Source organism: Ambystoma mexicanum, chromosome 6p (assembly GCF_040938575.1).
Source record: "Ambystoma mexicanum isolate Mex_15411 chromosome 6p, UKY_AmexF1_1, whole genome shotgun sequence".
NCBI lineage: Eukaryota > Metazoa > Chordata > Amphibia > Caudata > Ambystomatidae > Ambystoma > Ambystoma mexicanum.
The window spans coordinates 1,538,492,088-1,538,515,634 of NC_090935.1; the positions used below are offsets into that span (position 1 = coordinate 1,538,492,088).

Sequence of the window (23,547 nt, forward strand, 5' to 3'; positions counted from 1 at the left end):
CATAAGCACCGGTACCCTGGGCTGGGATGGGCTAATTTACAGTATTCTAGCTCTATGAACGAGGAGCCTCGTGGTGTCCCGTTCATGGAATGAAAATACTGTTCCAAGATGTCTGCCATGGAAAGAGCAGGCGGGGCTCCATATGGAGCCCCTCTTACCTTTCCATAATGGCCACCAGGAGCAGAGGGGAAGGTGCACAATCGAACCTTGTAAGTGCTCCAAGCTAAGGTTACAGGAATTGTACAGCATCAACAAAGGCCTTCTGTACCTTTTCTCAATACCTATGGAATCGTTTGTGAAGTAAAAATCACAAAACCTGCGGCCTGACCACAAGAGAGGTGTGCTTATCATTTTCCTCCAATCCACCCTTTTCTCATAAGAAGTCATCACTTATAAGTACTTAACCAGCAACTACTTGAATGTCAGTGCGAAGAGAACATCCCACTGCCTTAGTGCAAACATTTTACTTATGCTCCCACAACTTTTCAAAAACAACAGGAGGGTGTTGCTCAGTCTAAGCCATGGGTTTTGAAAATAGCCTCTCGCCAGAAAGACGTATTTTTTAGCCCATGAAGCTTACTTTCAGATTCCATTCTACAACACACATCTAATAATATTCCCTTGTTATGTTTGTGATGCTGGAAGGGGCTTAGAGAGAATCGCCGTCTATTATGTACAAGGGGGTGCAGATCTTACTGAGGATTATTGCCTAAAACCGAATACTCTTTTCAGCCTGTAAAGCGTAAATGGGAAGCCCTTCCAGATTACTGAGTTCAATGACAGAGTCTTAGATAGCAAACTAGACGAACCTTTCCAACCCGAGCTCATTCGCTCTTTTGAAGAGAAATCAGCACATTGAATTAAAAAAAAACCGCACATGGGTTTGAACAAAAACAGCGACAGGTGTCCGTCTGCATCCACATCATTCATCGAAGCAGACCTGAACAAAAAGCAGTACAATTAGGGCCCGATTCATGCAATATTTTCCCAATTCACAGTGAATTTGCACTGATGAAAAGTGACTGCACTGCCGACATAAACCCTGATTCATGTAACAGTGCACAGTGCATTTTTTTCCGTGCAAAGTTCGGGAAAGTGCACAGCAACAATACACTTTGCACAGTTCCATGAATTTCGGTTTGTGACGGGCAAATATTCCATGAATCGGGCCGTTTATCTTTTTTCTCTGTTGAACCGGAAGCCAATCGTGTTTTCATCCTTATTTCTAGTTCCTTCCTGATGTGCTATTCAGTTCGAAGCCCCTACTATGCCTGCATCCCAAAATGTATTAATGATTTTGAAATGCTGCGCGAAGTATTATATTTAAGCACTGGGACTGCCTTCTCAAAAAGAGAACATGATATGCAGGAATTCACGTGACCTAAAATCTAAAAAATCTAAAACGGTCTGAAAGCACTAGATGAGTGGTTACAATTCCACTCCACGGAGCTGCTATGTAATGTGCGTTGCTCTCTTAGTTCTGGCATTGCCCTTATGGGCATTGGCAGAGGCGTTCACATTATGGGCAAAGATGCGCTCCACAAACTTCAAAAGCCCCAAAATGAGTGGCGAATCATGATTTACTCCATGGCTTTTTCATGATGTGCTATTCTAGAGATATGTAAACCAATGCTGGTGAGCGGGCACAACCTTGTATGGTTATCATAAATTCACTGTATACAATGTATGGAGAGCACTGTGCCAAGTTGGCAACCCAACCAACACAAATGGGCAAACATAAGCCGACGCAAAAAGATTGAAGAACAAAAGCCTGAACGCCACGTGCACTGTAATAAGTACTGCTCAGAACTCAGGAAAACCACATCAAAGAAAGTCAACAGTCATAGAATGCCAAAGTGATTGTAATAGTGAATGCAAATCATAAAAACAATAGTCAAACAGAGGAATACAGAAAACATGGCCAATGCACTTCGGCTGGAACTCTATTCTTCTACCATCACTTCCGCTTTCTATGACTGTTGAGTTTCTTTTATGTGGTATTCCTGAGTTCGGAGCAGTACTTATTACAGTGCACGTGTCGCACTTATCCCGTGAGCACGTGCCATTCAGGCTTTTGGGCTTCAATCTTTTTGCGCCTATTCTAGAGATATACCACTGTCCAAGTCTGCAAGTGGCTGATGAAAAAGACACTCTGCCTACAGAGGTGAGTGATAATCTTATGTTCCGAGCTTATGGTGCATCTCTTTTATAGCTAGTTGCACTATTTTATGACAGTAACTGCAACATTCAGGGATATCCCACAAATAATAATGCTTATTATTTCCACAAGAGTCAAATAGACTTATGAGTAATACCTATGCTGTCCATGCAGCCCAAAGATACACCAGTAAATGGCAACTTTCCAAATGTAGAGTTACATGTGACCTAAAATATTCACATAGGAAACTGTATAACAGTTCCCATATGTTATCTTCCTTTAAGAGATTGTACAGATGCCCATTGACACCTCTGACCCTCTCAGTACCAAATGATAAGACCTAAAACCACCTTGCAACAATTATATTTCATTCAATTAATAATACATCATATTAAAGCTCATTGTCCTTTCTAATGTTTGTGGTTGCTGTTAGTACTCTTGTTCCGAAGGGAATTGACATAGTTTTTTGGTGATGGACTGCCCATGTGGGCGAGACAAAGACTGATATGCAAATGGATATTTCCCATCAATGAAAGGTACAGTGAGCAAAACGCGATGGCTGAGAACTCTCAAGGTGGGAAAAACCACACAACAGGTTATCATGACATGCTCTTTCTGGAGAGGGGCGCCTGATACCTTTTTTGAATAATGTTTAATTATACCTGGGGACAGCACCCCCATACAAACTGGATGCTAAGTAGAGATAAGTATAACGCAGCATATTGAAAAAGGAACATGTAGTGGTATGATGAAAGGCATACGTTTTAGCCACATTCGTTTTAACAGGTATACAGTTACTAAGTTTGCCATTTACTGATTGGCCCTGAGAAAAAAGGACTGGAGGCTGAGAAAGCAATCGCTCTTTCTGAGCTGATATCAGCTGGCTTCTACCCACACAAGCAACGCCTTTTGTTCCCACCAAGGTAGATATTAGGTGGTGCTTAAGTCACCTAATTGTGAAATAGTTACTGCTTATAGGTGGTGCTTAAGTGACACCTACAAGATAAAACTATTTAATTGGCATACAGCTAGTAGGGAGATATGTGTGGGCGGACACACAGTTTATGGGTGTTGATTGGTTATATACCAACCCATTGACTGCCATAGTCTTTTTAATTCCTATTCTCATTACCACCCAATACATGCATTGTTAGGAAAGATTTCATATTTGAATGTAATTTTCCCTCCATGTGTCAACCCCCAAACCTGTTGCTGCTGTTTAAACAGCTGTAACTAAACTTTGCCAGAGAAGCACAGAACTCAGCTGCACTCCTCTGGGCTTTCGCACACTTTTTATGGGGAAACTGACATGCCCGTAAAACAGTCAGTACTGGGAGACTTTGTTACCTTTAGTCCTTTCCTCATGTTGCAACTTTTGTGCAACATGTAACAAGTGTACAATGTAACTTACCTTACAGTACACTTGGGTCTCTAGTCTTTCCAAAGGCCCTAGAAACTCTTGCTGGACTTTTTATGAACTGTGCAGCTGTGTCAGGGACAGGACTGGTGGCAGCTATCGTTTACATGTATTTTTAACCCTTTCTTGCCATGTTAAACCGCATTAACTGCGCTTGGCACGAATAGGTGGCCTGGCTCCAAAATGGCCATGCCACGAGGTTCTTTGTCCTGTCCTTTGGCCATCTTGCCCCTTCACCTTCCCCAGGTCGAGTCGACCCGGGTCAGTCCTTATTTGGTCATGCACTTTCCCGTGAAACTCAATGCTTTCGCTGGCTTCTGCATGCCTTGTGTATGTGCCTCTAGGATGTGGGCTGGGATGTCTGTTCTCAATGCACATCCTGGGTGCCAGAGAGTCTGGAGTGTCGTGAATGCCTGGGACCACCATGGTCCATGATTGGTCCACGTATGGAGTGAGTGTTTGTGAGCAGATCTCCCATTGGGTCCTCTCCGTTTCGGCGCAAAGGGAACTTTGGATAAGAGGAGGCTGAAAACAACACTACCATGTCGATCTCCTGAGTTCACACCGAACAAGGGATAAGGAGCCAAGTATCCTGCAACAGAAGGTGAGTCAAGGAATCGCTGGGGACCCGCTGGAAGGTTTGGCACCCTGAGCCCGCTGTCGTCCCGTGAGATCCCTCTGCATCTGGTCGTCCTAGAAGGTCTGAGAAGGCGCTTCGACCCATTGGAATAATGGGACCAACTATTCTCGGCACCTTCATCAAACCCTGTAAGTAAGCCTCTTCGGAAGTGTCCCTGGGCCAACCAGTGGGCTGACCAGTTTACGCGGGATGTTTGCTCTGTCACCGCCGCTGTTTCGAGGAGGCCCTCAAAACTTGGCATCCTGCTAGCTCTGTGTCCACGGCACCCTCACACTGAATTTCGTACACTTGGCGGTCCCAGGTCTGAAGTGAGACGAGTGTACCCGGAACGGAGTAAACGTGGTTGCCGTGTTGCCCTGCTGAGGCAACTACCTGTGCAAGTTCTCTGCATTTGTGACCCCCTTGCCCCTGAAGCCTACTGCAGTGGAACTGGGCTGATTCTTCCACCCTGAGCAGAGAAATTGCCACTGTCCCGTTTGGGAATCCTCGCTGCATCTCGAGAACTACACCGAGTCGAGACGTCCTGATTGTCACATCGAACCTGCCAGCGAAGTGGACTGTACTGGCGAAGTTTGTGTCTGCCTGCGTCGGGGACCGGTGAGTAATCCTTACCCCAACCGGTGGTCCTAGCGCAGGAGCCCATTTTTACGCATGAAGTGGCCCCTGACGGCCCCTTTCCTTTACACAGCTATTGTAAAATAGCGACCACATCCCGAACTCTCCAACTGCCTCTGCCCTCAAGTGGAGGTCCTGTTTGAATAGTGGGAACTTGTTCTTCATCGCCTCATCCACCTTCCTGAGCTGCTAGAGACCCTTGAAGAGACCCTATTTTGTCCATTGGCACAGTGCGTGCATGCACTATTGAGCATAAGGCTCCTCTCTTCGTAGGGCTTGGACTGCCTCTTAAGTTAGGTGTATCCTCGATGTGGAACTGGGTCTAAAGATTATTTGCACTGCCTGTTTTCCTCCCCATCTAGGTGGTCTACATATTTCGTGCTTTTAACCCCTTAGACCCCAATGGTCTTGTATATATATTGTGTTGATATTGATGTATTGGTTTATTCTAGTGATACTGTGATTCTTTGCTATGGTCTACTTTAAAAAGGCCTTGCAATAAATGTGTATATATTTTTAATATAACACCTGTCTGGAGTAATTTGTAAGTGCCCTTGCTTTTTATTCTCATTGAGGTCTTTCCGTCACCCTCACCCCTCTTGAGACTTAGTCTTGACCGCCTGCCATAGCTACCCTGATTGGTCTGGCTTGTCCAGAGGTTACCCTGTTCCAAGAAACTAGGTTGGCCTTCTGAACCTCTGCCCCCCCAGGTCAGAGTTCAGAAATCCTTCTTAACATGCATCTCCCTGCCCAAAACACATCCTCCTGGGATGTCGTTGGGCTATCTCTAACAAGCAGTAACATCAGACCTAGGCCTACCAGTGTTATTTCTATGCAATCTGCTGAGATTTAATGGCCTAATTGCAGCTGTAAATGTGCTTCTGGTGTAATAAAAACGGCTTAACAAATTGTGCCTTGAGCCACTTGATTTATATCTGTTCTTTGTGCAGAAGTCCTTATAAGAACAAGCATTGAGAATATCTACAGTTTCGGCTTGTGTATAGGTATTAGATGGGTATTTGCCAGAAATGGCTACCATATGGACAGTTAAACGCTCACCTTTCTACCTGTTGCCATCTGATGGCCAGGTTGTACTATTATGGAAGTACCTTCAAATGCCTACCTCCTGCCCAAACAATAGTCCAAACTGTTGGCTTTGTCAATGCTTGTTGAACTTTATTTGAATGGGAAGAGTGGTTTTCAAAGCATTTACTGCCAGACCCTTGGAGCCTAGCTAGCTTGAGGTGATTTGGCCAGGAAAAATAAAGGCAGCCAGGCCCCTTTGATATTGTTAAGGCAGGATATGGATGGCACTAAGGCAGCAAGGGAGATTGGGCACAGGGAAGATCCTTTCCACCTATTGGTATGTTTGTTTCTGCCTCTAAGGGACTGTACCAACAGCATATCACTCTGGAAAATGCTACACAACGAAGGGGATACTCCAGAAGGGAAATTTCAACATTGGATCATATTGAAGGGTGGGGGACGATTTGGAAGTCACCAATCCCCTTTTGGGCCAGTGAGTGTGCACCACTCTCTTCATAATTATTGGCATTTTAAGATCTTAAAGTCTCCTTCGCTAGGGTTGAAGATTATTAATCACAGTGTGGAGAGGGATTTTGCCTTTAATCTTCCTAATGGAACAGGAGTGAGGTCAGCTGGAAGTACTTGCAGCTTGCCTTAAGCAGAGGACCAAAGCAAAGACCAGGACACTTATGTAGTCAGAGGGAGACGGTGTGCCAGGGGGTGCTGTGAGAAAATGACATCTGGCCCCGAGCAGAGCAAGATTGAGTAGTGGCTTAAGTGGCTTAAGTACCTACTTAGCCCTTACACGTCTACAAAACAAGAATGATGCCAATCTCAAAGGTAAAACAGGCACAGTTCTTTCGCCTTTTGTGATAAAGTGGACAGATGGAAGGCTATACTCTCACGAGGGGTGTGAATATGATCCAGAAGCGATCCAAACAGCAAAGTGTACAAGTCCCAAATAAAGGGAATGTCCTATCAAGGTTCTGTAAAATATATATACTTTAATTAAGCACACCATCTGCAATGATAACTAATTAGAAAAACACTACACAAGCCCACCCCTGTAGTAAGAACACAGAATATGCAAAGATAGAAAGATGTAGGACTCTGGATAGTGAAAAAGGTTTGAAAGGCAAGTAAAAACCACTATGTTCTCAAAAAGGATACGTTATTGTATGAAAGCGAAATAACAGTGATTTAACCAGTCTCTAAGGTTCAAAGTTGGACCAAGGCGGAAATTATCAGTCAATAATACCTTTTGCTGTTCATGGCTATTTGCCAGCATCAAACCAGGATTTCTAGTGATTTTTGTGATGTTCAGAACAGACTCAAACGCAGTGGCTGAATTGTTCCAGATGGAAATCAGGTGTCAAGCTGGGGTCGAGCTGAAGTTCATGGCAGTTCAAAGAAGTGTGGTTTGTGAGAGCCACCGGGGTTGGTTCGATGGTGAAGATGCTGGTGACTCGATGTGCAAATTGAGTCGGCCCGTCTGGTGCAGTTTTTGAAGGTCGCAGTTTGATTAAGCCCTCAGGGTTTGGTTCACTGTTGATAAAGATCAGCATCGAAGATGCTGTCAGTTCAAAAGGAGGTTTGAAGGTGGCAGGTTCAAAGATAGGCTTGCTGTGCGGTGGTGACTGGTTTTAAAGTGCAGTACAGCAGCTTGAAGATCAGTCGAATGCCAAAGGCAACGCTGGAGGGTCCTGATGGTTCGACAAATCTCGTCTTGGAGCGGTTTGACAGAGAAGACACAGGGATCCTTTCCTGGCTGTCTTGACTCTCGGGTTGCTGTGAGTTCCAAACCAGGGACTCAAAGATAAGATGATTCCATGTTATTGGACTACCAACACAGGGGAGGCTGGCACACACCTACAGGGGTCTTTTGGCACAGTGATGTTCTGGGTACCAATGCGGCTGGCAAAGAGACAATTTTGATAGCATTGGCTAATAGGTTGAAAGTCTTGATTGCTTTATATGGTCCTTGGTGTGAGAAACCTAGGGGTGTTCTCCAGGGTAGGGCCCCAGAATCCATTTTTCAGGTGGCCAGAACACGGCCATTGCTCTTGAATCCAGTTCCTGGGGGTGGACCAGTGGGGGAGGATCACCTGGGTAGGGAAACCCAGGGTTGTGCTCGGGGAAATACCCAAGGTGAGACGTGATATGACATGGGGGAAGAAGACAAGGTGGACCAAATCCCTGAGGTTTTTATAGGGAGTTCTAGATCAACCTCCCTTCCACCCTATGCATTTCCCTTACTAAAATCCAACAACCCCTCCACACCTAGTAAACCCATTAGGAATCCAAACCCTGCTATAAGGGGAAATTACAACTCCCAGAATCCTTGATTTTCTGTTGCCTATCTGAGTACTCCCAATCATTCTTCTCAAAGTCCCTCTGATTATTATTTCACGAACTCCCAACCTGCTTTAACAGAAAAATACCGTTCCCACAATCCACCCTGTTTATTTCACGATCACATTCCCACTTGTTGCCAAAACTCTACCCATTTCATCCTTCTAAGTTTATTAGTCCCCTTGATATGACAGTTGTAATTCTGTATAACACTTTTCTCCATCCTACCACATAGGACAATCAGACGCACTAATCCCTTCCATTTCAAACACAAACACTGTTTTACCCCATGAAGGAAAACAGACTCATAATAAAAGGGTTCACCTGACATGTCCCCACCCCAGGTTTGGGCAAAATCAGGCAATTAACCAGAATCCCACACACCTGAGGGCCCTTCCCTTTCCCCACAGGGATAAAAGGTGGAGCACAACAGCACAAGACGAGCAAGGCAGACTGCACGACGTGAGAGTCAACTCAGCAGGGCAGTTCAAGAGGAGGAGAAAGACAGCACAGACCGAGGGGGTGACTGACAAGTAAAGAAGTGACCTTGCCCCTTCCCAGCCAGGCCAGTGAAACCTCTGCAAACGAAAACATAAGGCCGCGAACAAAGGCCAGCGTGTGTTGCAGAAGATTTCTACGATACGCAAGACCCTCCTTCGATGATAACCAAGCCGGGGAAGGAAGTTGGTCTCAGTAGTACCAACCTTGACTCCAAGGCTAAAGAAAGGCAAGCAGTTCAACACAGCCAGTGAGTCGAGAGGAGAATCGATAAGAAACTGAACTGTCTTGAACGCAAAGTAGCCAACGGCTAATTTGAACTTTGAAATTTTAAAGATACGATTGAAGAAAGAGGGGGAGAACCAGATACAGAGGAGATCGGCATCACGTGGGTGCTCAGGCAGGAAACTCTGGGCGATTACTCAATGTTAGAGAGACTACTGTAACCAGAAGCCCTTGGAAAGAGGCAATGAGAGGTCAAAGTGGTCACACAGGGGTCTTGTAAAATCCCTGTACTGTGAAAGTCTTTGACCGACAAAGGATTGTGAAAGAGAGGGAAATGAATCCTGCATGATGAAAATTAGTACACAAACTGTCTGTAGAGGATGGCGAGAGTGAACCCGGATGAGGGATGCTAACGAGCAGGAACGAAGCCTGAAGTCCCTATGAACAGAGTGTTGACAGGAGTGAACCCAGCAGAAGGGTATGTACAATAAACTGTATGTGAAAGTTGAGAAAAGCCATAGTGAACCCAGAAGAGGGAGGCTGACATTTGAAAGGGGTCCGAGCCAGAAGGAGGGAGAGCCAGGGGTGAAAAGTCATCACCCAAAAGTTGACTAGAAGAATTGTTTAAAAAAGACATTAAGATTTGTGAAGCAATAACTATTGCAAGACAAGGGGAAGGAAAGCGCCCCCCTTGTCATTTACGATTCACGCCCGGCCGAGTGAGATCCAGGTGTGGAAAAGTATCACCCAAAGTTCACTGAGAAGTAACAGTCTTATGAATTTGTTGAATGCAAGTGCTGAGGGGTTTGCGCCCAGAAGACGGGGACCCACGGGTGAAGCTGTCACCCAAAGAATATGTGAAGCAGAACTTTGTGTTTGTTTGTTGTGGAAAGCATCCGGCCCTCGAGGGCAAGATACCTTTGATAGAAAAGAGACTTTACCATCAAAGAACCTGATAGCTGCAACATAATTGTCGGCTCGTGCTGAGAAAGTTCAAGCATGTTCTGTGCCAGCTGGAACGAAAATGTCAGTTTGTGCTTGGAACGCTGGAGCGTGTGCTGTACTCCTAAATCCCACCTTGTCCTGTACTAAAAACGTGGGGAAGGGAGACCCCTTGCAATCACATCCTGACTTATTATTTGGAACACTTATTTTCTTTATTGAAACCCTATCCCACACTCTTTCTATAGTTAGTTGTAAGGAATTGGCAATAGGTTTTCTTAGTATAGATCCTTTTATTTTGACTTGACGCCACTAGGAATTTCTTATTTTTCATTTGATGGTCGATGCTTGCTCCCATCTTAGATTTAGGTTTAGCTTAGATGTTTTCAACCCTGCATTCATTGTTCAATAAGCACCCTTGAACTATGATCATTTGTGTCTGTCTTTACTGTTGCCACCATGACTTCCTTACATATGGTGTCAGAGTGGGATCTGGCTCAACTTCAACAAATTGGGGTCCCTATCACAACAGAGACCCGAGTTCTAGGAAAACCAACTCGAAGGACAGTGATCAGCCTTATAGGGACTCCACCTTCAGAATGGGACTGACCTTTCTCCCTTCAATGCCCAGGTGATTTCCCCTGAGCGAATAACGGTAGAGGGAAATAGTTACCATCTACGATGTCCCCATAACTATCGGATACCAGGGAAAGATAAACTTGTGCTCTCTCTAGCCTTACAAATAGATTGTCCTACCACCTCAGCCACATACGTGGTACCCTATAAGAAGAGGGGTGTGGAGATGTTTCCCTTTTTATTTGGTGGAAATCAGTTAAAGTTTGCTCTTCTTAATTTCTCCCCAACTCCCAAAGAAAGTCATCGAGGTAAAATCCAGGGAAATCTTATATATCACCACCTATGGAACCCTCCCTCTAAAAGGACCACTCAAAATCAAAGTGGACTTGATAAGCCTTCGATAGACCATTCCATCCTCTCCCGCGATGACCCAAATGCTGGAACACAGGAATCAGAAACTGTAATAACACACCATCTCCCTGGGCACAGGAAATACAAAATCCTGTCGCTAGAGAAGTTACTCAGAAACACATTCCAGGGGAAAAGAGGAAGTGTAGAGGATTTACCGAGTCCCAACATCTTAAGAGCAAAGGATTATGAAGGAAAGGTAGAAAACAAAACACTTAGGGAACCCGAGATAGAGGAAAATATAATGCAAATACTCAAAGAGAACCCTATAAATAAGATCTTGGGTTGGAGGGTAACATCTCGTGAAACATCAGGATGAAGTCTTCAAGCCGCTTTTATCAAGAATGAAATTCAGGAATCCCATCTTAATTACTTAGAGGGGAAATTAGGATGAAAAAATACGAGAAGAGAAAGAACTAGCAAACCATAACTCCCTGGAAAATATTTGTTGCGCCCTGAATAAGACCAGAAGAGGGTCAACATCTACTGTATCTCCAGAGGAGTCAGCACCCTCTCTGTTTGAACAGTGCTTATTTTGTGGAGAGTGGGGCCACGGTAGGGAAATCTGCCCTGATAAAATAGAAGAAGAATTTGTGGACATTCAAGTAAGGGAGGAGATAACAGAGAGAGAAAGAGAGGTGAGAGAACTCTTAAAATCATCTCCTACAAAAACCCTGATCAACCACGAAAGGGATGAAAGGGCCAATATAACAATCCGGGTCATATGCTGTAATACTTGGACCAACAATCCGGGTGTTCCACAGTAGAATATCTTAGTATTTGTATTTATCAGATATTATATAGCGCTTTACGCCAAAGCGCTTTACATTACAACAACAAGAATACATTCGGATAAAATGGAAGCATAATTGCAAAACATGAGACAAACCATCAAAAACAATATATAGAACAATTTGCCTAGGACTGTATGAGAGAAACTGAACAGAGGAAGAGTAAGAGGGAAGCAAGGTTAACAGGACGGGGAATGCAGAAGATGAGCTTTTAAGGAGGAACGGAAGGAGGATTAAGAGGAAATGGAGCGGATAGGGAGAGGTAGAGAGTTCGGTGTAGAGAGGCAAGGAGCTGAAAGGAACAGAAACGTGTACAGGCACAAGGAGAAGGAGGAACAGTGAGTAGGAAGAGATCTGCAGATCAGAGGGGCGAGAGGGAGCGTAGAACGAGAGGAGAGAGGAAAGGTTGGGGGCGAGATCATGAAGAGATTTAAAGATGAGACAGAGGAAGTTACATTTAAGTTGAGAATGAAAGGGAAGCCAGCCAAGGTAAGAAAGCAAAGAGGAAATGGAATTGTGAGGAGAGAGAAGACAAAGGGTATGGATAGCAGAGTAATAGAGAGATTTCAGGGGAGCCAGGTGAGAGGCAGGGAGGCCAAAGAGGAGAGTGGAGCAATAGAAAAGACGAGAGAAGATGAGGGAAGAGATTAAGAGTTTAGTGGCATGAAAGGTGAGGGAGGAACGGATTTTACGAACATTACGAACAGGTGGAAGCGACAGGCGCGGGAGGTAAGAGTAATGTGGTGGGTAAAGGAGACGGAGGAGTTGAAGTGGAGGCCTATATTGCGAACAGAGGCAGAGATGGGGAGATTAGAAGGGGGAAAGAGAATAAAAGAAGGGGGAAAACACTGCGAAACACTGCAGTCCAATGAGCATAGGGCAAGGGCATGTGAGAAACCTAGGGGTGTTCTCCTGAGTAGGGCCCAGGAATCCCTTATTCAGGTGGCCAGGTCACCACCATTGCTGTTGGATACAGTTCCTGGGGGTGGACCAGTGGGGGAGGATCACTTGGGTAGGGGAACCCGGGGTTGTGCTCGGGGAAATACCCAAGGTGAGACGTGGTATGACATGGGGGAAGAAGACAAGGAGGACCAAATCCCTGAGGTTTTTATATGGAGTTCTAGATCAACCTCCCTTCCACCCTATGAATTTCCCTTACCAAAATCCAACAACCCCTCCAATCTGGTAAACCTATTAGGAATCCAAACCCTGCTATAGGGGGAAAGTACATCTGCCAGAATCCCTGTTTTTCTGTTGCCTACCCGAGTACTCCCAGACATTCTTCTCAACGTCCCTCTGATTATTATTTCCCGAAATCCCAACCTGCTTTAACAGAACACTACCATTCCCACAATCCCCCCACCCCCCTTTGCAATTCACAAACATTTACCCAGTCATTCCTACTTGTTACCCAAACTTAACTCATCTCATCCTTCTAAGTTTATCAACCCCCTTGATATGACGGATGTAATTCCGTATGACACCTTTTCCCCAACCTACCACATAGGACAATCAGACTAACTAACTCCTTCCCTTTCCGACACAAACACTGTTTGTAATTTTGAAGGGTGTTCGAATCATCGGCCCCTGGATTATTCTTAGACTAGCAGCTGTAGTGCTTTATAATTCTGGGTATCGCAGGCTCTGCGCAAGTGAGTTCCCAGGGCTTCAAGAGTGGTGTGTACTTCCCTCCCAAACACCTGCTGCATATATACACCATTCACGCCACACCCCTAAAGATGGCCCCATGCAGACATCATCTCCAAGCACCCCCAGTGCAAAAACTGTGACACACTTCCGGGTCTTTGGGGGGACATTGGGAGTAGCATGGTCAACCCACATTCCCATAACCTCAAGGAGGTGAGTCTTTCAGGCGAAGCACACTGAGCCACTTCCGGAATAGGTCACCCATCATGTTTGGACTTCCGGGAGAACCCCAATGGGGGCCCTAGGGGCTACAGGCTTTGTGGGGGCCTCACAGCTACCACCTATGATGTCATATCTGGGTAACTCAGCCACTACGGCCTAAGTTACTGTTAACCATCACTATCACTTCCGGGATAGGCTTTCCGCTAGTGCAGGCCTTCCGGGTCACCCGCATGACGTCACTTCTGGACCGGGACCTACGCTAGGGTGGGCCTTCCGGGGTCACGGGGCATGCCCACCTGTCAAGCATTAATTGCTAATGAAAGGTATCATTTTATACTACTGATGTGTGTATAACGAACCTTGAGGGGGGCAGTGGAGCAACAAGTGGTTTGCATCATTCTTAACTGAGCAAAACTTTTCACTTTTCACTTGTCCTGTGAAGCATGTTCAACGTGATTGTTTTCGTCCTTCCTTCGAGAAGAACCAGTGTAGCCAGTGTTAGGAAGAATCCTGTGCAGTTCCCTTACGGAGCACTACAGAAGATTAAGACTACAGGTATGAGCAATAAATCCCCTTTGGTATCAGTCCATACCACAAAGATTTAGTTGGAAGCTGTGGCTAAGCAGTCAGACTTATTTCAAGAGGGAGATGAGCAGTATTCAGGGTTTACACAATAGGTATTACAGCACTATGGCACAAGGAAACACTGACCAAAGCTTTGTATTAAAAAGAATATATAGATTTATTTTATACACATCTAGTTCAACACATAAATCACAATGAATAAAGCAAGTCAAATTCAGTCAGGAAAAGTATACACAACTCCCTAGTCAATTGTAGACAAGTTTGCGGTAGAGTGAAAACTGAGCAAAACTGCACAGTGAAAACCAACTACAAATGACACTCTAGCAATTTAGTACGAGGGAGGGAAAGCACAAGTTAAACTGAAATATCTTCAGACATACCCTAGCAACAATTCCCTGAAGTTTTGTGAACAAGTTAAGCAAGGCAGTACTTTAGCAAAAAGATACTTAAATGAAAACCAAGCAAAATGGCACTTCACAAGTTAAAACAGTGGGAAGGAAGAGGTGTTTAGAAGATTCAGGTGCATCAACACATTTCTAGTTGAGAATCAATTTAGTGAGAGCAGATCTAACAAATCAGCCAGAGTCAATAGACCTGAGCCAGAGTCAGTGGTACAGGACCAAGAGTTTAGGAGCAAAAATGTTCTTGTAGCTGCAGTCAAGTCTTTGGTTAACAAAGTTTGAAAAGGTAGATGCAAGGCAAAAGACAATGTTAGACGAAAGGGCGGCCAACCCAACAGGTAGATAAAGGATTTAAAAGACCTTTACGGCTACCACACAGAAAGGGAGGCCTGGTAGAACAAAGTAACTTTAAATGAAGAAGTGGCTCCTGCTGTGGTGATTGTTCCTGGTAGTTCCTGCAGTTCCGGGGATCTAGCAGAGGAAGAGAGGGTCTCGACGTGGAGGAAGGTCCGAGTTACTGCACTACCCAGGGATGAAACCAGCCGCGGTGCTGCCAAACGAAAAAAAGGTAAGCTCCTTTAAATCGTGGTCCGCGTGGATGGCTGCCTGGCTATCCGGCCTCCAAGTGCTTGGCCACTGGAGATTCGATCAAGGCACGTCCGAGGAAGCGATTGGCAAACTGGTTGGTCCCACCAGCTCAAGGGAAGAAGGCTCTTGTAGATGAAGATCTCCTCTCGCCGTGTGGAAGAAAAGTGGTGAGACGCTGCAGCAGGGCTTCACTGGTGGTGCAGGTGCTGAAGATGTCTGTGGCTTCTATCCCCTTCGGTTCCATAGTTACAGTGGCGATGTCTTGCTCTTCCAGTCCTCAGGACCCTGCTTTTATGCAAAAAGACTCTATTCATACAGCCTAGCTGTCACTCACAGAGTGAAGTGGTCACTTTGGCGGGAGACCCTCCAGCCTATCAGGTTAGAGTGCGACATGAGTTGCTGCGGGAAATCTGTCCAGGGGTCCTACTCCCCCTCCCACACAGTGGACCCATCCCAGACTCAGTGGCGCCGAAAGGAGGGCTTCTCGGCAGAAGCCCGCCAAAAGGACGAACAAAGGATCCCGGACCTGGGTTAGGAATTTAGAGAAAGACACGAGAAAGAATGTATATTAAAGTTCTGGCAAATAAAACCCACCGGAGTAAAGTTAATAAAAGAATAAACCGGCGGTATGTAAGAGGCTGTCAGTAAAAGTGGTAGCCTTGAACAATGGGAAAATCCCATAGGAAACTATTTGCAGTGGAATATTTTTGGTAGTACCCACTGCCACCAGCCAGAAAATTTAGAGAGAGGGACTGTACGGTACCCTCTCGAAAATGAACACAAGGGAAACACTATTAACCCTTCCCGGTACTTCCATAATAAGATGGTTTGTACTGGTTTTGTTCATAAGAGGTGACTAGTGAAGTCAATGGGGACTTTACATGCCCTGGGAGACAGTAGTCAATCCCAGGGTATGGAGTCTATGTTTGGGGGTCGCTACGACACCCCTGTGTCACTGCACGGAGGGTGCTGTGTAACACAAGTGAGTAAAGATGGTTCCTATGAGGGAGAGATAACCCCATAGGCATTAAACAAAAATACAGCCTTAACACACATAGCAAAACATGTCTAAGAGTGAGAAAAAGAGGCACACTCTTAGGAGGCGAAGAAAATAAACCCTTCAAATCCAGCAAAGCTTCTGGGGGACTCTATAGGTAAGGGAAATTAGCCATAGAATGAGAATTCTCCCTAACAGCCAGGAGAGAGCTTCTGGACAGAGAGAGCAGTGGGGGACTCCTCTAACGACACCAACAAGAAGCTTTAGTTTACAGACAGATGCCTCCAAGCTGGGCCTGGTTTCTTCTTCCCTTCCGGCAGAGCCTGCGTACAATGATAAGTGTGTACTGCTGATCCAGAGCTCAGCCAGCAAGTGAGGGGACAAGGAAGCTGACCACAGATGTCCCCTAGAGAATTGCATGCATGTCAAGTCATTACCGAAGCCCCCAAAGTCACCTTCAAGCAGACTCATTCCAAAGAGGGGCCTCCTCTTAAAGGAATCTGAGATTGACCAATGAAAGGGGCGAGACCGACTGTGTTCCCCCCAAAGAGTATTCATCACTGAGATCTGGTTGTCAAGGTTCCTGATCTAGTGGGTAAAAGAGATGAGAACAAGGCGTGGAAGGCCCTATAGAGGGACTGTTAAGCATCTTCAGTGTGGGTGAGGAAGGATTTACTCAGAGGTTAACATTGATTTTCCAGCACTCTAGATGCTACAGCTGCCTCACGAATACTAATGAGCTGACCTATGTTCATCTCATTCCACACTCTTCTTTTTGCCTTATATCTAATTTGTACATCAGAAGAGCCTTGTCTGAACACTTGTATGCACAGCGCCACTTGCAAGATCTGACCCAAACTACCTGCATTCAACATGTTGATAGATTTCTTCAAAATCCTAATTGTTGGTTTCGATTGAAGAGTTAGCATATGCAGTAAAATGTCAAATGAACGGTAGACAGATGCCCTGGGCCGCAAAACAAATGGATCGAATTTTGTAACTCATTCTGTCAGAGACTTTAAAAACATTTCCAATGGAAAGAAACCTCAAGTACATTATGTATGCTGGCACTTTTCCAAGGATTACATTTTTAAGGGATTTTATTTCAAAACTACATATTTTGTAACTACTGATAATGAGTTTACAGCTACCTATTAAGAGGGTGCTAAAATTGGCAGAAAACACAGATGTCTGTGGCTAATGTGATGGAAAGCCATATGGCCATTTGCGATGAGCAGGACAATGTTGTCCCATCAGCCATGAAACATCAGTATGTTACATGTTTTTGTGCTCTTTCTTGCCTCATAGTGTTCCATGTGAGGGCAAAACCATGCCTAATTATTGCATGAGGGTCGAAACATTCCATGGTTTCTGACTTCTGAGGCAAACAAAAGTGAGAGGTTTTTTTCGTAGAAAAGTTGCTGATTGGTTCGGATATTCTGCTGTTCCCTAAGTCGTTTGTTGCCAGTATTCAGTGAGAACTGTATTTGTATTACTCTTTGCTGCACACGAGAAGGGAGACAGTAGAACATATTTATCTCTTTTATAAACTAGCAAATTCCCTTTATATTCCCTAAAAGAATATGCATTACAATGGATACATTGCATGAAATATAAAATTTGAAGCATTTTGAGATGAAAATTAATTTAGGCACTATTGACACTGAACTTCCATAAAGGATAAGTGGGTAACTAAATCCAGAGAGGTTTGAGTTGAAGGCTGCTTATGAAACCCCACATACATCTCTGTATGCAAAATCCACACTAAATTGGCTTCAGACATTTCAATGAGGGTTTTGCGAAATGTTTTTAATGGTGGTCGTTAATATTGCCGAGTGTTGATTGATATGATATGATATGATATGATAAGGCATTTGTAACGCGCCTATACACAAGTGTTTCAAGGCGCGACAAGGCAGGGAGGGGGGAACAAGAGGAGACAGACAACGATCCTACTAGGCCAGGTGTCATTCAGATCGCGCAAGTGCATGGGTAAGGGGGACGGGAAAAGTGCAAGGGGGGACGGGAGAGGGGAAAGTGCAGTACAGGGTTAGCAATGAACAAGATGAATAATAAGGGCCAGCTGGTGGCAAGTGCAAGATAAGTGCAGACAAGTGCTGGGAAGGGGGGCTGTAGGGATACAGAGACAGTCCCGCAGTGCAGGGGTTGCCAGGAAGGCAGTGCAGGGGAGAGTGGCTGGGCCAAGGACCGAGATTGGTGAGTGGCCGAGTTGCTGATTCAGTACAGTTTCAGTGATTTAGCAGGGGAGAGGGAGAGAGAAAGCAGAAGCAAAGAGGAAGGTTTTGAGGTGCTTCCGGAACCGGAGATGGTTCTCCTCAAGTTTCAGGTGGGTAGGAAGGCTTTCCAGAGGGAGGCCTCTGCTGCGGAGAGAGATCTCCCCCCAACTCGTTGCTTGGAGAAGCGGCTGACCCTGAGGGAGTTGGAGGCAGAAGGACGAAGTGCTTGAGAAGGAAGATATTTAGGAAGGGAGAGTTGAAGGTAATTTGGCCCCAGGCCCCAGAAGGCCTTGTGGACAATGCAGAGGGTTTTGAACTTAATCCTCGCAGCCACAGGGAGCCAGTGAAGCGATTTCAGTCCTGGAGATATACGGTCCCTGGGCTTGAGGCCAAGGACAAGTCTCGCAGTCCTGTTCTGGATGAGTTGCAGAGGGCGGAGAGTAGAGGCAGGCAGATTTAGATAGAGGCTGTTACAGTAGTCAAGCTTCGAGAGAACCAGGGCTCTGGAGATTGTGAGCTTCTGGGGGAAGGAGAGGAAAGGAAGGATACCTCTGAGGAGGTGCAGCTGGTAGTGTGACTTCTTAGAAACGTCAGAGGGCTCTTCTCGTTTTGCTGTGATGGGGATCATTTTGATTCACCGAGTGTATGTTTACCTATCACAATTCCACACTATTTTAGAGAGTTTCAAGTGACAAAAGTGAAGGGCAAGTTGTAGGTGATGGGAAGTGAACTGTAATGAGGATCAGGGTCAGTGAGGGGGAGTGACAGTGAACTGTGAAGTGAAGTGGAACCCGAGAGGTGAAGCCTGAAGAACAGTCATGGGCAGTGGGCAATTAAGAGGGGTAACATGCAGTGACAAGGAGGGGTAGGGATAGAGGAAATTGGTGAAGGGCATGCATAGAAGGAGGACGGACTGGGCATCGTGCCGGGTAGGAATGCGAAGGAAAGACTTTGCAAACTCTACAACCTGCCTTTTTCCAGTGCAGAGCAATGCCATTTTCTTGGCCCAGTGGTTTCATTAGGTTAATTACATAGCATCAAAAGGCTCACTTTAGTATCACCTAGAACCAAGTAGATTTTCTGTGGTGCAAAAGCATAGCGAAAATCAATCTACCATCAGTCTTCTCCAGTGTAAAGGACTTGTGTAGAAAGGCATACATACATCCAAAATTAGTTAAACATTTTCATGTACAACCAAAGAGTATATTTACCTCTTTTGTTTCATTCTGGACCTTCATATTTTCTGCAATATACCGCACACTGTCAATGACTTCATTAAATTCAGGCGACTGCTCTGCCATGGCCGACCTTGACAACGCATTACAGGTGGGAGGACTTGGCCGTGTTCTCTTGCTGTTGCTTTGCTCTGTGGGTGTGTTGCAGTGGTAGCACTGCTTTTCTTTGAATACAACTATGTCTTTACTCTCTGGGTGCTCCTGCCTCCTGGCTCTAGTGAAATGACACTGCGTGTTTGCATCCAAACTTGAGATCCGTTTCTTGTCCGCGGGCCTCCGCATCATAAGAATTTTTGGTAGGAGTTTGAGGAAAACTGCTTTGACCCATTTAGGCATTGAGTGAGTTTTTGGAGTCCGATAGTGGATGTTAAGTGCAAATACAGTAACAACAATTGATAGAGTGACAAATATCATTGTGAATAATAAATATTCCCCTACAAGTGGAATGACTAGAGAGGTGGAGGGTATTGTTTCTGTTATGACCAGCAAAAATACAGTCAACGAAAGTAGAACCGAAATGCAAAGAGTCACCTTTTCTCCACAATCGGATGGAAGATAGAACACCAGCACTGTCAGGAATGAAATGAAGAGGCATGGGATAATAAGATTAATGGTATAAAACATGGGCATCCTTCGAATGTAAAAGGAATAGGTTATGTCTGTGTATATTTCTTCACAGCAGTTGTATTTGATTTCGTGCTTATAACCAGAGGCATCAATCACTTCCCATTCATTGTTTTCCCAAAAATCTTTCATATCTACTTTTGAGCTTATAATTGCGAGGTCAATTTTGGCCTTATCATAAGACCAGGAACCAAACTTCAATGAGCAGTTTTGATGATCAAAAGGGAAAAAAGTGATGTCCATAGGACAGGAGCTGCGGAAAATAGCAGGTGGTGCCCAAGTTATCATTCCGTCATATTTGAGAAGAGCTTTTGTCTTTCCTTCGACTTGGAAATCGCCAACAGCACTGAAACAAGAGAATTCAGACAACCATCAGGGGTTCTAAAGGTCTTCACAGTGAATAGAAGTGCACTTCAACTGTATGCATTAAGAGATCCAATGAAAAATATATCAAGCAACATCATACTACATTTTACACAAACAAATAATTTCTTACTTGTTATATAAGGCAATATCCGGTCTCCATATTTTCTCTGCTGGAACCCGAAAGAATTCAATCCCATCAAAATCTGGAGGATTCCATTTCAGTTTGTAGTCCTTCCAAATCTAAACAAAATAAAGAATTTATCAGACAATTACTGTTTTATTTAATGGATACAAGTTAAAGTTTAGCTACCTTACTGCTGCCATGCTGCCTAATTGTTGGACGGTTTTGTGAGGTACAATAAAAGTGTTGACATTTGGAAATGTTGATAGATCCAAGATAATTTAAATTGATTGAATTCTATCACGACATGCTGCTTTTGAATTTCTTCCAATTGACCACTGCAAGGCACATTTAGGAGCAGAGGGACCAATCAGAGGCAAAAGAGGGCAGTCCACATATATTCAAATTGTCTTGTAGAGGTCACCTTTCATTTTGGGGAAAGCCTGGTGCATGGTCCTTGACATCTTGTTCTTTCATCTCCTGACTTCAAGTGTCCCTGGTCTCTACTGGTGGATAAGGAGAGACATGAATTTACACGTAACTCTTCATTAACTACCTTTTGTAGGGTATGATATAGATGAGAGCCAGCCCCCGGCCCCCATTGCTGAAATGGCCGTAGGTAGGTGCATCTTCTGGTTCCACCTCAGTGGCCTATCCCTGTTTAGATTTCAGTTTTGCTGAGAAAATGGGGCAGAGCCTATCCCATGAGAACGCCTCAATACAAGTGATTTAATATCACTTTCATAGGAGACATCTATTATTTGAGGTTTCACCTCATGGCTGTCTGCCTTAATGGCTGGTGAAAAACGCTGCTGGCAAGTAGTTGAGCATCACGGTTTTGCCTATTTTGGTCACTCCTAACGTCCTTTTTCTAGGCAAAGTAGAATGGTGTGTGCAGGCACTGATTTGTTTTGTTGGGGATGGCACAGGGTATGGTAAGTAGGTGGGTGAACATGGTTGGTGAATGGGACCCACCAACCCTTCAGACCAGCAGTGAAAGCTGGAAGCATGTTGTGAGAGCTACAGTGAGAACCATAACCTGTGTTGTGATGACAGTTTCATGTCTTTGAAGAGGGGCCATACGGAATATAACTATGTGGGGAGTGAGGACAGATGTAGAAGTGTGGAAAGAGGCTATGGATGAAGCCAAGGAAGAAGTAATGAGAGGAAAAGTACTGAAACCCAGGTGACATTTGGAGCCTCGACTCCCAGAACCCTCCCAGTCATATACACTTCACTGGGCCCAACCAACTTTTGAAAATGGCTTATGATATTCAGTCTGGGTGTGGAAGTCAACACTAACGCACTGGGTCCTCTTCCAGTCGACACAGTAAATGTATAGTGTTGAGAAGCCATGACCAAATACAAACACATGGCTTCCACCCCTTGTTCTGAAGTATCCAAAGAAATGTGGTGTAAGCAGTCACAAGTATGAAATGTCATCCTAAGGTATAGTGTTTAATGTGGCATTAAGCCCCTGTCCCAAGGACTGGAACGAGGGCAACAGCCTGGCACCCCCAGTTAACGGCCAGAGCAAAGCAAGGCTCAGGGCCATTACCTCCTCCCCATTCCAGCACTTGGAACGGGGGCTTAAGGCCATTAGCACTCTGGGCTACCAAAGAGGTAACCCAGGTGTGAAAACTAAAAAAAAAGTATTTCCAGACATTTAATTGGATACCTCGCGTGTCCCGTCCATTGACTGACAATACTGTCTAAAGATGGCCCCCATGGAAATGAAAGGAAGGGCTCTTTCCTGGTAGTTCAGTACAGGGATACTTTATGTAGGGGTTTGGGGCCCTTCCTTTGTTACCTGACTCTCCTTTACTTGATCTGTGTACCCATTCCTATGGCACCAAAACCCAGGGCGATTCATGAACTGCAGAGAGAGATGGGGTGTTTAAGAAGGTCAAAGGCTTGGCAGGAGTATGTTGTGAAAAATAGATACATGAGTTATTCACTTTGCCACCCTACACCTGTATCTTGCGTAGTGGGCCCACACACCATCCCTCCCATTACAGGATCATTGCTGGTCTGAGGTAGCTACTATTCAACACACCATTGCATTGTTTTATATACACATCTTCCATGGATTACACCTCAAACATTCCTCACAAAGAATATTACACTACAAAACAATCTCTTACTAGCACTGCACCCTAAACCCCTTGCTATGAATACAAAATACCTTGATTTTGGTAGAGCGAGACCCTGCCTGATTAAAAATCATGAAATCTTATCTTTACTCCATGTTAGGGAGAATTCTCCAGAATGGCTAATTTCCCTTAGCTACTGTGTCCCTCAGCAGCTTTGCTGGATATCTAGGATTTATTTTTTCACCTGGTAAGAGTGTGAGCCTTTTTTCCCACTCTTACATGTGTTTTGCTGTGTGTGTTTAACATGTTTGTGTTCATAGCCTGTGGAGCCTCACCTACTCCATAGGCATCATCTTTTTACCATGTGTTACGCAGCACCTTCAGTGCAGTGACACAGGGGTGTCTTTTAGACTTCCCAAACTCAGACTCCATTTTCTGGGATTGACTACTGTCTCCCAGAACATATAAAGTTGCCATTAACTTTATTAGCCTCTGTAAAAACACAGACCCAGTACACCCTATCTTACATAGAGTCCTGGAAAGGGTTAATACTTATCCCTTTTTGTCTGTTTCTCTTGGAGCATTGTTTGCTCCCTTTTCATCAAGACTTGGCTGGTGGCAGTGGTAACTACCCTAGTTTTCCTACCGCGGTTATCTTCAATAACCATAGCATTGTTTTAGGCTATCTTGGTAGCCTCGAACTTAAACCCGCTAGACCATATATGTTTTATTTCGGTTCTGCTGGGTTTATTCACCATTTCCTTTTGTAAAAGTCTTTCTCGT

The 23,547-nt window shown here is 44.8% G+C and overlaps 1 protein-coding gene across 2 annotated transcripts in view; it reads right to left on the reverse strand.

Moving 5' to 3' along the window:
- Positions 1 to 23,547, reverse strand: part of CHRNA6 (cholinergic receptor nicotinic alpha 6 subunit) — a 330,207-nt gene that overhangs the window by 41,930 nt on the left and 264,730 nt on the right. For both annotated transcript variants that reach the window (XM_069626418.1, XM_069626419.1), the window contains exons 4-5: positions 20,681 to 20,790; positions 19,537 to 20,530 (exon numbers count right to left, since the gene is read on the reverse strand). In XM_069626418.1, coding sequence (XP_069482519.1) covers positions 19,537 to 20,530; positions 20,681 to 20,790 — 1,104 coding nt within the window. The remainder of the gene's footprint in view (positions 1 to 19,536; positions 20,531 to 20,680; positions 20,791 to 23,547) is intronic.